The sequence below is a fragment of the Nicotiana tomentosiformis genome, chromosome 2 (genome assembly GCF_000390325.3).
Source record: "Nicotiana tomentosiformis chromosome 2, ASM39032v3, whole genome shotgun sequence".
NCBI lineage: Eukaryota > Viridiplantae > Streptophyta > Magnoliopsida > Solanales > Solanaceae > Nicotiana > Nicotiana tomentosiformis.
In genome coordinates this window covers 55,666,954-55,679,542 of record NC_090813.1, presented here as the reverse complement: position 1 = coordinate 55,679,542, position 12,589 = coordinate 55,666,954, and the positions used below count along the sequence as shown (strand labels likewise).

The 12,589-nt window shown below is 33.2% G+C and overlaps 1 protein-coding gene across 2 annotated transcripts; it reads right to left on the bottom strand.

Annotated features, from left to right (window-relative positions):
• Window positions 1–2,905: 2,905 nt before the first annotated feature.
• LOC104092441 (E3 ubiquitin-protein ligase RSL1) lies at window positions 2,906–8,069 on the bottom strand. Of its 2 annotated transcripts, XM_009598052.4 has the most exons (4): window positions 7,844–8,069; window positions 6,868–7,573; window positions 5,565–6,325; window positions 2,906–3,649 (listed from the first exon to the last, which is right to left on the bottom strand). In XM_009598052.4, the coding sequence occupies exons 2-4, from the start codon at window positions 7,306–7,308 to the stop codon at window positions 3,268–3,270; spliced, it is 1,584 nt and encodes a 527-aa protein (XP_009596347.1). In that variant the 5' UTR covers window positions 7,309–7,573; window positions 7,844–8,069; the 3' UTR covers window positions 2,906–3,267. The 2 variants fall into 2 exon arrangements, with proteins under 2 accessions (XP_009596347.1, XP_070051465.1); XM_070195364.1 differs by lacking the exon at window positions 7,844–8,069 and having other exon boundaries at window positions 6,868–7,645.
• Between the last annotated feature and the right edge of the window lie 4,520 nt (window positions 8,070–12,589).

Sequence of the window (12,589 nt, the reverse complement as noted above, 5' to 3'; positions counted from 1 at the left end):
TCATTGTTTATAAATTTTAGAGGCTTTGCCTCATTTTAAAACATGAAAAATTTTTGAAATTCTCCCATTTTCTTTGCATTATTTTTCCGAAACAAAATATAAGTGTCATGTGTGATTTACTCCGTCTTATTGCATTCGCTGAAACACTGGGGTTTGAGGTACCGCTACACTAGTGTGGATAATCCGTTCTATTCTGGGAGAAAATAATCTTAAACCTCGGGTACTAGGAGGGGATTAAGTTTCTTAAGGATATACTGTGAATTCAGTGGGCTCGGATTTAATTTTGTTCTTCCTATGCATTTCTGTTTCTCTTTTACTTTACAAGATTTTCTGGTTTCGAACACAGGATACCAACAGTAAGTGGCAACTTAACAATACACTGTGGAGAACAACTATAGCGTACTGAGTTATTCTCCACGATAACCTCACCCCCTCCCCCAATATAATGCAACCCTAATCTTTCGTTCTTCGGACATTATGACAAAATACAAAAAAAGGTTAAGCAAACAAATATTTCGGAATGAATAATAAAAGAAAATAAAAAAGGATGCAGAAGATCCGGAGGATCCTGAATGGATTTTTAACGAAGCAATAAAACTCATTAAATAAGCAAAAAAATCAATGCGGGGTACAATAATTGAGGGCATAGCGCATTCGTTATACGCACTATATATGTAGCGCTAAATGCATGCGATATACTCTCAATTATTGGTGGGTCAGTAAAATTCAAGTATAGTGCATTCAACCCATGCGTTATATATAAATTGGTTATCAGTTGATTTTTTCATCTATTTTTGTGGTTTGAGTCCAAAAAGATCACACTTTGTTTCCGGACTCGTCTATCGTCTAGTCTGTTAGTGACAAAATAATTAGTACATCATTTTACTTCTTTCGGTGCATTTTAAAATCTTCTGTAATCAAACGCGTTCAATGGCGGAAGTCAATGTTCGGTGGTTGGTGGTAATCTAGTAGATATGGTTATTGGCTTATTGCATTACCTGTACTTGGCCTCTTTGCTATTGTTTCTTTTTAGTTTTCAGCTTCCATTTTGTTCACCTTTGAGTTGTCCACGTTTTTGGCGGCTAATTATCTGGTCCAGGAATTATTCGGTCTTAGCCCAATTCTGTTTATTTTTATATATAAATCAAAATGATATAGTGGTGTATGCGATACCGATGATACATGAATTAAATTAATTATGGAAAAATGACACTATATAGCCACTTTTAAAATAATAGCCGAAAAAATATTATTATTTTTTGTATATATATATGCATTATGTATGCTATATACAAAAATTATATAATTTTTATATACTTTTTCGGCTACCAAATATAAATAGTTTCTGGCGCAGGCTAAAAGTGAAAAAGGCATCATTTTGTTTCAGCAATACCATCAGTTCAGTATAAAATAAATCGAGCGTATAATGGAGCAGGGGCTGTAAGGAAAATATTACACTATTACCTTAGGGGGATCATGTGAAATGATGAGGATTTATGAAAAGCTCGATTGGTATGTTAACTTTGAATTATGGTAGGAGGCAAAGAGAGTAATGACTGCATTAGTCTACCAAAAAGAAAATCATTGCACATTTTTCTTAACAAAAAAACTTCGATTTCTCCCAATTTTTCTTTTTGAAATGATCGATTCCTACACCCCGCTCTACCGTCCATGTGGGGACAATGTTTATGTCTATGATTGTTAATAGTGAGTTTTACAAGTAATTGTTGCTTGGTTGCTAATCACGCTTAATTTCATTTGAGCTAAGCTTAAAATATGTTCATTTCTGTATTTTTAGTCTTCTTCAATTTTGTGCAATTTTCATTTCAGAGAAATTTTGCAATATGGTTACAACTTACATCATCGTGTTTCCTTTGACTATCGGTATGTTACACGAACATAGTACAAGGACGGAGTGAAAATAACAAGAAACAGAAGTGTTAGTGTAACCGAATATGCGATGTCTGAAATATAGTATTAAATTAAGCTTTCCTGTACATGAATTTATAGACGTGTAGACCGTTTGGAACTTTGTCTTGAGTAAATTTTTGGTAAAAGAAAAAACCAATTTTTTATGTTTTAATTTTATCCAAAAATCAATTTTACATTTTATATGATAGAGGTAATAAATAAATATGCTAATATTATAGAAATAGGTAATACAACATGTTTACAACTCATATAAAGGAATTTCAAATTTCTTGATGTGGCAAGGCTCGAACAAGTTTAAAGTATATTTTGATGTCTCACTTTGATTTCGTGACTTAATTTTTCTATAATGTTTACCAGGTTCACGATAGGCTTTTTGGTCCTTTGTCATTGTACTCTTTATGGTGACACTATGTTATCTACTGGAGTGTGTTGTTTAGAGTGCTGCATTTTGCCTACAAATGTTTAGGCTAAGGAAATTAATAGAGAATGCTCGTGTGACTATGAACTATAAATCTTTTTTTTTTTGCCATCCATAGGATAAGGTCCAGCACTTCATCATTGAAATTCCCTACGGTTGCATTTTGTTACTATCTGTTTCTGTTTCAATTTAGCTCTTTGTCATCTTAGTAAACTTCTCAAACAAAAAATTGTTAGCTGGCTGACATCTAACTTGTTCAAAACCAAGTGAAAAGCCACCTATTGCAACAGTTTCTTGACAGGCGATTGCCTAACAGTCAAACATTGTTAGTATAATGTGATAATCACATAATCAGTCCAAAAGCTGAAGGGAAATCTCATTTAACCTGATTAGACTACTAAACCACTGAAGCATAAAAAACTTTTACACCTTCAATGCAGTTTAGAGGTTAATACTTTAATTTCAGGATTACCACATCAAACTTGTCGGTCAACTTAACCTGATAGTATAAAAGTTCTTTACATTGTCGGCACACAGAACATAAACTCGCTAAAATTAGAGGTCACAGATCATACAAAGTACTTCAATCGATTAAGCAGACGACCCACCAGTCCATACAAGAATCAATTCCCGTGCAATTCTATTTTTGTATGAATGTCTCCTTCGATTTATGCTGTTTTGCTCATCAGTGTTCATTTAAGAGGACTTCTCATAACTTCCCATACGTCATACAATTGGGATGGAAAGAGGAGGGAGGAAAAAGGCCAAACGGCTCTTTTAGCACGTGAACAAATGAAAGAGGACATTATGCAGGGCCTACTTGCTTAAACTATCAAGGAGTCTTGAGAGTGAGATACTCATTAACCTCCCATATGAAAGTGTTTTTCAAATGCTAAAGGGTTTCAAATTTCTATACTTCACTGGATATGTTCTTCGTAGTAATTGTCGCTTATCACAGACACAAATCGTTCTAGCCATGGAAGCTGATGGAGATCCTTCATGGCATCAACATAAGAATCTGTACAACGTGGCGGGGATTGGTAAGCTTGGTGGTCCGTTAGACTGAATCCACCAGCAAGAAATCTCTGGATCAAAGCCAGCTGAGATCTCTCTTCATCTGAATATGCATCCATCATCATAGGCAGTGACTCGAATGAGTCCCACGCCCATTGCTCAAACTGCTGCGACGGTTGAGTTACCAAATCTTGCGTATAATCCTCATCCCAGAATGCACATTGACAAGTCTGTTGGCTGTCCCTGTATTCCGCACCACAAGAATAACAGAATTCATGCCCACACCTGCCAGTTTTCAATACAAGCATAAAAGTTGTCAATACTAATCATCAATCCACCAACTTCCATTTCAGCAGAATATATACCGTCTCAATGAGTTTTAAAAGAAAAAACGGCATAAATTTTAAATTAGTAAGCGTCTGCATGGTTAAGGCAGGCAAACAGCCTTACTGACGGATTCAGATATGTAACCAAGAAGAAAGATCTATAGAAGTCATGGACAATTGATTTTTCTTAAACTTAAGAATTTCTGTTTGACTTAAGTATTTCTAGATCCAATGAGAACCATCAACCTAGACGTCAGGGCATATTGGCAGAAAACTTCCCCAACTCCCTAACACAAATTTGCTATTTGCTTGGCCCAGCTTTCCTTGTGTGTTTTTCCATCTAATGCTGCTGGAGACAACCAATAATTTGGCCAAATTAGCGCTAATTCTTGTACTGGAATAAGCAGGTCAAGCTTTATCAGTTATGATTTGAACTGTTCTCTCAAGCGATACTCCCCAGTTTTCAAAAGCTCTAATAAGCTAACTGCTGGTTCCCAAGTTACTTAAAACCTAATTTTTTTATAACACTTGCAAGTTGCAACCTAATTATTGGTTTTGGTCCCTCGGCTTCAACTACTAAAGTTGCTAAAGTTACAGTAAGACATTATTAATTGATGATAACATGAGTGTAGAAGTAATCCATCTCCAAGATTATAAAAGTAGTCTTGCCCTAAGATGACCTTGCCGTCAAGTTCGGTTAATTGCTCCATAAGTATTTCCTTAAACAATAGCAGCCGCTGACAGCACTCTCGCTACCAGACAATCCATTGAAAATCTATTCTTTCAATAGTGGAATCCTTGTTCATATGCTTAACAAATGCAAGTTTTATATAAATGTGTGTGAAATACCAAAGTTACTACAATAGATAACAGTATATTGAAACTACTAAAGTCACTTGTAGACTAGAAGCTTCCGGCATGTTCTGGTGTAAATAGCCTTCAGAAACCATCGAAAGCCCAAAAGTTTACACTCAGATAATAATGTTTTGCGTCAAACTAGTAGATACTGTTTCTTAAAATCATATTTGAACTACAATGCACAGAGAGGAAAATCTTGTACTTCAGTCTCCAAGCTTCTCACCCAGTGTTGTAGACTCTGCCTTCAGCTATTTCAGACCAGCCACTACTTTGGGCTGTGTCTCCGCCCTCCCACCCCCTCCCCGTATCGGATAACTGTAAAATGGAAAGACTGACCTCCGAACAACCTAGTACTCATTTATATGATGTTTTATTTGCTGTTTCGCAAAATTTCAAAGCTCAAAGAAAAGGGTGATCTGGTCGGTTAGTCACGTTGGGAAAAATTGTCCATGCAAGCCTTTGAAGGTAAAAAAAAGTTGCAGAAGGATGATAGACCTGCTAATATACATGTATATATGTAGAACATTTTCTTTTCCAATAAGTCAACTAAAGATTCAAAATATTTCTATGCTAATGAAGAATAAGCTTTAAAAGTGGACAATGTGTAGAAAGATTAACATCAGGGGGTAAGGAGATATCAGCTCGTTGTAGATTGGGTAAGGGGTGATAAACCAGTAATTAATTTGCACCAAAACAAGATAGACAACCTATTACATCATCTACCACAAGTAACTTTGATTATCATATGCTTTACATTTTGCAGGCATTTGGAGGAGATGCATATAAAATGCAAGATTAAGCTTTTACGAGTACCTGGCACTTAGAGCTTGTGTTCTGAAATGTCAACATCAGTTTTACAATAAAATCTAATCATATAACAATCTACCCAGTATATGATACGACAAACAAAATTTAGTTTCCAAAATCAGAATATCAATGCATTATCTTCATAAATTCAAAAGCCCTATATAGGACTCTGAAACATCAAAAAGTATGAAGGAACAAAATATACTCACCAGCATGTCATATGATAGCATCCATGTGCAAGCTCAATCATCCTCCGGCACTGTGAACAGCGCCTCCATCTTTTATTCTGTGCCAGGCGATGCAAAGTTATGTCACCAGCTTCCCTCTCCTCCAAAGGGAGATTTTGGTAGACTTCACATGTCATTGAAGAATGCCACGGAACCCTACAATCCACACACATGAACCTCTGACAAACTGGGCATTCCACACAACTATCCTCTGACTGGCTTGATGAACTAGCCCGAGTTGACAAACATTCTTGAGGATCCAAAAGAACAGAACAATTTGGATAGGGGCAGTAAAGTTTGTCCGAGTTGAGAGCATTTGCTTTTTCAAGAGCTCTCACCAAAGATTCATAGGAGTTAAGCGGGAGAAAAGATATACATTCAGTGGCAGAGATTAAGTACTTGCATTTTAGCTGAGGGCACCTAATGGGGACTTGACAAGATTGGACTTTACCCTCAACATAAGTTCTCATGCAGTGAGAACAGAATTTGTGGGTACATTTTAATGTGCTCATCATCAGTAACAGTCTATCCTCGCAGCATATTGGACAATTCTCAGTTGATTCATCTCCTTCGAGATGGGAAGAGACAACCCCTATTGCTACTTTCGCCAAGTCCAACGCCTTTGCCAGACCAGTACTTGGAACAAGCTTCAGAACAAAAGCCTCCAGAACATCAGCATGATCCAGAATCCGTTGCCGCAATGCCATGAGAAGCGGATTATCAAGGCTCTCTTCATGCATAATCTGACCAAATTATTTACTATTAAAACAACATAAAATAAAACAAATACTAATACCCCCAAAGCAATTTTTTTTCTTTTACTGTTAATAGCCCGGAGCGAACTGCAACTGAAATCAATGTCGCACTTATTGCATTCACATCAGAAAGAAGTAATATCAATTCAGATTTTATAGAAAAAAGATAGTTAGATACTCTGTTCTTCATGTAGGAAAATATTGCAATAAATGGTAAAACCAAAATACCCTGCAGCCGTATAAAAATTGAGCATCAAGATCAGACTCAATATCTACTTTGTAAAGGAACAACGTCTTGGTGTATTATCAATAAAATCAATTGACTTATCAAACAAAAGAAAAGAAAATAGACTCGGGATCAAAATTTTTTGGTTAAAAGAACCAAGAAACCTTGAATTTTACAGTTCATTTCCAACTGATAAAATTCCATAAAGAAAGATTTGCACATATCCAATTGCAAATTGAATGAAGCAAGAGCCAAAAAAGAGAACATTGAGATACACATATCTTGCAAAGAACAGACTTCTCACCTGCTGATATAATATCTCAGAGTCAGTAAAGGCATAAACTTTTCTAATCTTGCTTTTCACAGCTTCCAACAATCCATCCATCAAAGCCAAATAATCTGCCACAAACTCTTCCACATAAAAATCAAGCTTTTTCTGGATTTGAATAGGAGGAGCACTTTCTGCCCTCTCCATAACCACTCCAATTCCTGATATTCTGCAGCCAGAATCTCCAGGACCAGCTACAGAAATCCCCTTAAAAAACAATTTTATTGAATGTTCATCAAGATCTACCTCACAACTTTCCCTTACTAATAATACTTCATCCTCTTCTTCCTTCAAAGCTGCTTCCTCCAACTCCTCCTCATCTTCACAGCAGCTACAAAAATCTTCATCTTCTTCTAATTTCACTTCGTTTGCTAAATTCACCAATAGCCCATCACCGTGAATTATTTGTTCTTCCATTCTCAAAGATTCTTAGAAGTACCCACAAATATTTTGGTCCTCCAGAAACTAATACTAGTAATTTTTACACAATCTAATTAAAATCCATAACATAACTCTAAAAACTCCACAGCTTTGCTAGAGAAAAATCCCAACTTTACCATCCAACTACTGAATCATAACCCAAGAAGGAATGATCAATTATTTACTAAAATGAGCTCAAAATCTCCAAGGGAACCAGACCAATATTCTCAAAAGCTCTGATCTTTCCAAAAGTTTAAAGCTCCTGTACAAAAATTCAAGAAATACCCATTATCACTAGATCCACAAAGAGTAAGTGAGAAATACCCATCTACTCAAGAGGGAAAAGAAAAAAAAGAGAGCAATTCTTCCTTCTACAACTCTAGCTCGGAAAAGTCAAACCAACAAACCCACTAAGCTACCTAATTCAAGACCTTTCATTGTCACCAAAAAAAAGTTTCCATAAATAATTACTAAAATCTAAAATAAAAATATGAATAAATTAAAGTTCAGAAAAGAAGTGAAGCTTCCGTACCACAGGGTCTGGTCTGGTCCGCTCTGATGTTTCAGCTTATATGAAAAGAATTTATCATCAGAATCATGTTATCAATTTCTCAGAAAATGTTTATACGTATGTTTATATGTATGTATATGCAGAAGGGTATTAAAAAAAAACCTAATCTGACAAATGTTACAAGAGCAGAGCTTTTACTAAATTTTCTTTCTTCTTGTTTTCAGACTTGAGAAAGAGAGAGAGAGAGAGAGAGAGAGGGGAGCATCAGTTGCGGTTATTATACGTGGTTGGCTTTAGAAGAAAGGGAAATTACTTCTTTTCTTGGATCTTTTATCGTTGATTTTATTCTCTTCACAAAAAATATAAGTTAGATTAAATTTCTGAGACATTAGAAGAAAAAAATCTTTTTCTTGAAGTGAAAGAGTAAGTAAAAATGTGAGCGTTTAGAGTAATTAATTTTACCATCATGAAAGGAAAAAAATATTTATTTTACCTGTACATCCCATTAAGTAAATTTCCAAGTGTCTTCCAACTCACCACCATTGTGGTTGATCATAGTATTAGTATTTCACTTTTAATCAGAATTTTTGAATACGAGATTTGAACATAAAATCATCTTTTTCGTAAATAGCGCTTTACCATTAAAATGACTTTTTAAAAATAAATTCAAATGAGTCGAGCTACAAAGTGCGTATCGATGATGAATTTTTTTTTTTTTTTAAAAAAGTTCCAGCTTTATTGATGTATATTTCCAACATAAGGAGCAAATATTAAGCGACTCAAAACACTACCACTTCAAAGCATGAAAACTTTTTCTGGTTTCCAATTAGTTATGCAATTCCTGTATTCAAAGCAGAAAGGGTATAAATTACAAATCAAAAATATATGCAAAAGTAATTCCTATATTTAGAAGTACTAGAAGAATAATAAGTTACAATCGTCAAAGATACAGACATCGGAGATTGATAGAAACTATGACGTGGCAGAAGGATAGTCTCGAGTGCACAAAAGTTACATGGACTGTCATGTAGGATATATACACCATTAGTGAATGACGTACTTATTCGATTAAGAAAAGATTCTGTCAAAATTCGTTTTTATTCTTTCACGCCACTAAAACCTGAAAGCACATGGCTTTGGATTTTGTTTGCGAAAATTCACTTTGACTTTTTCAACGCTTTCCATGTATTAGTAAATAATTTCCTAATTAAATACATTATAATTTCAGGTTAAAATATAATTAGATGTTGAAATATGAGACACTCATGATTACCCCCTATCTCTCATCTGCTTTATCTTTTCCTCTCTTTAAGTATTGGAGATTGAGCTTGTAAATTGTTTATTTCTTTTTGTCAGTGCAGGGATATTAGATAAAACAAAGTTATCCATCAAACTCTTTTATTTTATTAAGTACGTTATGTTTGAGAAACTATAGGAAAAAAGAGGGGAATAGTTTCAGATTTTTTCTCTACTGCTACTTGTTAAACTTACATTCATGGGAGGGGAAAAAAAAAACTCTTGATTTCGTTGAGAGGAGAAAGACATATGCCTGTTCTATTTTACATGTTTTATTGATTTTTAGTTTAAGTGATCGATAATTAGCTACATTAAACTTTGACTTTTCAAAACAAACAATAATCTTCTGATTAAGAAAATTCAATCTATATAATGTTCATATGAAAGATGTATTCAATTTCACTCCAATAAAACATATGCAAACAATGAGAGCTACCTCGATTGATGAATTCTTTGTCTTACACAATTGAAATGGAATAATGGATGGTTCAAACCTTAACACTAGTTAGCGTAGGCTCGTTTCATTTTTCTCCTTCCAAATGTAATTAAAGAAAAAGGTATAGCGCAGGATAATTAATTATATTTACAGTTGTTCAAACATCTCCCATATAGAACTTTGTAATGTTAATTTTTTTTTTCTATTTTAATTTTATCATTTAACTCTTAAATTCAACCTGGTAAGGATTGAGGACAACTCGGGCGTATGCACCTTGTTGCATGCGGTGTCACGGGACATCGCTTTGTTGCATTTTTTTAAAATAAAAAATATTAAGGATAAATATAAAAAATGACATTGTTTATCATTATAATTATTTGTTCAGCAGTTTACTTTTTAAAAGGCCAAATACATATATAGCCCATTCAACTTGACTCCGTTTTTTATTTTGGCACTTTATCTCAATTTTATTCCATTTTGGCCCTCAAACTCTATTTCTTATGTTTCATTTTAACACAAAAGCTAAACCGAGTGCAAAGAAATATAGCGCGTGTGTATACACAAATGAGGTGTAATAAATATCCAATTAAATGTTGCCACCTGGTGTTTTCATCATTTATTTCATATAAGCTTGAAGTTTGAAGTGAATCCATGTCTCAAAGAAAATTATTTTTTTCATAATGGAATGGATATTTGTTCTTGTAGATTTCAAGTTGAACTGAAAGTATCGTGGACACCAAGAAATCTGGGTCGGGTATTTTAGTATTGACCCATTTGACAAGGATGAGCAACATTTAATTGGATATCTATTACACTTCAGATTTGTGTATACACACGTGCTATATTTTTTTGCACTGGTTTCAGCTTTTATGTTAAAATAAAATATAAGAAATAGAGTTGGAGGGCCAAAATAAAACAAAGTTGAGATAGTGTGTAAAAATAAAAAATTGGACCAAGTTGAATGGATTGTACATGTATTTGGCTTTTTGAAATAATGACATAACTTATAAAACGGCGAAGGACCAAATATACCCTTGTACTTTCGAAAATGGTCTAAAAATACCCCTCGTTATACTATTGGGCTATATATACCCTTCCCGTCATACTTTGGAACAAATATACCCTTATTTTGGATGGAGTGCCACATGTCCGCACCAGATGAAAAAGATACATTTTTTTTACTCGATCCGTTTTAAAAAAACCTACCATCCGATCCTTTTTAAAATTCAATTTTTTAAAGCATATATTTTGTAAAAACTAAAAAAAAATAAAAATAAATTATAAAATATATATTTTTAAGTTTTTTCAGTTTTTTTTAAAGTATTTTTTTTGTAAAAACTGGAAAAAAAATTAAAAAAATGCTTTAAAAACTAAAAAATATATATTATGTAAAAACTGGAAAAAAAAAAAGAAATTTGTAAAATATATATTTTTAAGTCTTCTAAGTTTTTTTAAAGTATTCTTTTTGTAAAAACTGAAAAAAAAATATTTTTTTTAAAACTGAAAAAAAAAGACTCTCCTAAAGCAGTGGACTACATATGCGTTAGTTTTAAAAAAATAAAAATATTTTGTATTTTTTTCAGTTTTTACAAAAATAATACTTTAAAAAACTGAAAAATATATATTTTGAAAATTCTTTTTTTTTCAGTTTTTACAGAATATATATTTTTTAATTTTTAATGCATTTTTTAAAAAAATATTTTTTTTTTAGTTTTTACAAAATACATAATTTTAAAAAACTGAAAAGACTTAAAAATATATATTTTGCAAATTCCTTTCTTCTTTTTTTCAGTTTTTACAAAAAACAAAATTAGTTTTTACAAAATATATGCTTTAAAAAAACTGAATTTTAAAACGGGTCGGGTGGTGGGTTTTTTAAAATGGATCGGGTAAAAAAAAAAAGAAATGGGTTGTTTTCATCTGGTGCTGACACGTGGCACACCATCCAAAATAAGGGTATATTTGTTCCAAAGTATGACGGGAAGGGTATATATAGCTCAATAGTATAACGAGGGGTATTTTTAGACCATTTTCAAAAATACAAGAGTATATTTAACTTTTTGCCGCTTATAAAATATCATGTGTACGCCACTTAGGACAATCCTTTTTCAATGGTATCATGTACGTTTGGTCACACATCTAATCACCTATTTATTTTAGTTTTTTAAGAAACTTGGACAAAAGAAAAGTGCAAGTACTAAGGGCACGTTGGATAGATGTATTAGATAAAATAATCATTGTTTAAACTAGGCACTAAGTCACTATATGGATTGTCTATTTAATGTTTGTAGACATTTCAAATTTATAACAATTAATACACGTATAGCTTTATATGCCAATTTATGTATTATTTTATATCGAGACCAATGACCAATGTGGTATGAGTAATACCATGATTAATTATACATTAATAAAACTTTCAAAGTAAAATAATTATCCCTAAGGGTCACCTCAATTATTTTCTCAAGTCCTTATATAATTTCAAACCAAAAAATAAGTTTAAGTTATACATCAATTATCCAATTTTAATATAATGAATCAAACGCCTGATAAAAAGTAATTTATGCTGAATTAACTTTTGTTTTATTAGTTTATATATATAATCCATGCATAGTTTGTTTCTAAACCAAACAAATGATTGTTAAAATATGTAAATATATCAAAGTGGGAAACACAACAAATAAGTTGGACAATCAGCACTTGAAAATTAAATCTAGGGTAAAAAGCTTCTCTCAATCTAGGGTTTTAGAAAGAGAAACTCCCCCCCTCCCCCTCAAGAATACCTGCATGGACACAATTACCACATCGCTAATTATACCACCGAAACCACCGGACAAAAATAACCAAATGGACATGGAAGAAACAAAAACACATTCCTACAAGGAAATGTTACTCGACAAGCAGGCAGTAAGCCAAACAGAGTATTACGATGAGGATTCCCCCCAAGTCATTAAAGATGATAAAGGAAAAAGTATTGAAGGCTCAATTGCCCTCTCACAAGAAGACAAGAAACACCTATTCCAACCATGGTGCTT

What these genes read in the sequence shown, in the direction of transcription:
- LOC104092441 (XM_009598052.4), bottom strand. Translation starts at nt 7,308, where the DNA reads ATGGAAGAACAAATAATTCACGGTGATGGGCTATTGGTGAATTTAGCA. An exon ending in CTGAGATATTATATCAGCAG is followed by an intron (nt 6,326 to 6,867) that starts GTGAGAAGTCTG and finishes TAATTTGGTCAG; the next exon opens with ATTATGCATGAAGAGAGCCT. An exon ending in TGCTATCATATGACATGCTG is followed by an intron (nt 3,650 to 5,564) that starts GTGAGTATATTT and finishes GAAAACTGGCAG; the next exon opens with GTGTGGGCATGAATTCTGTT.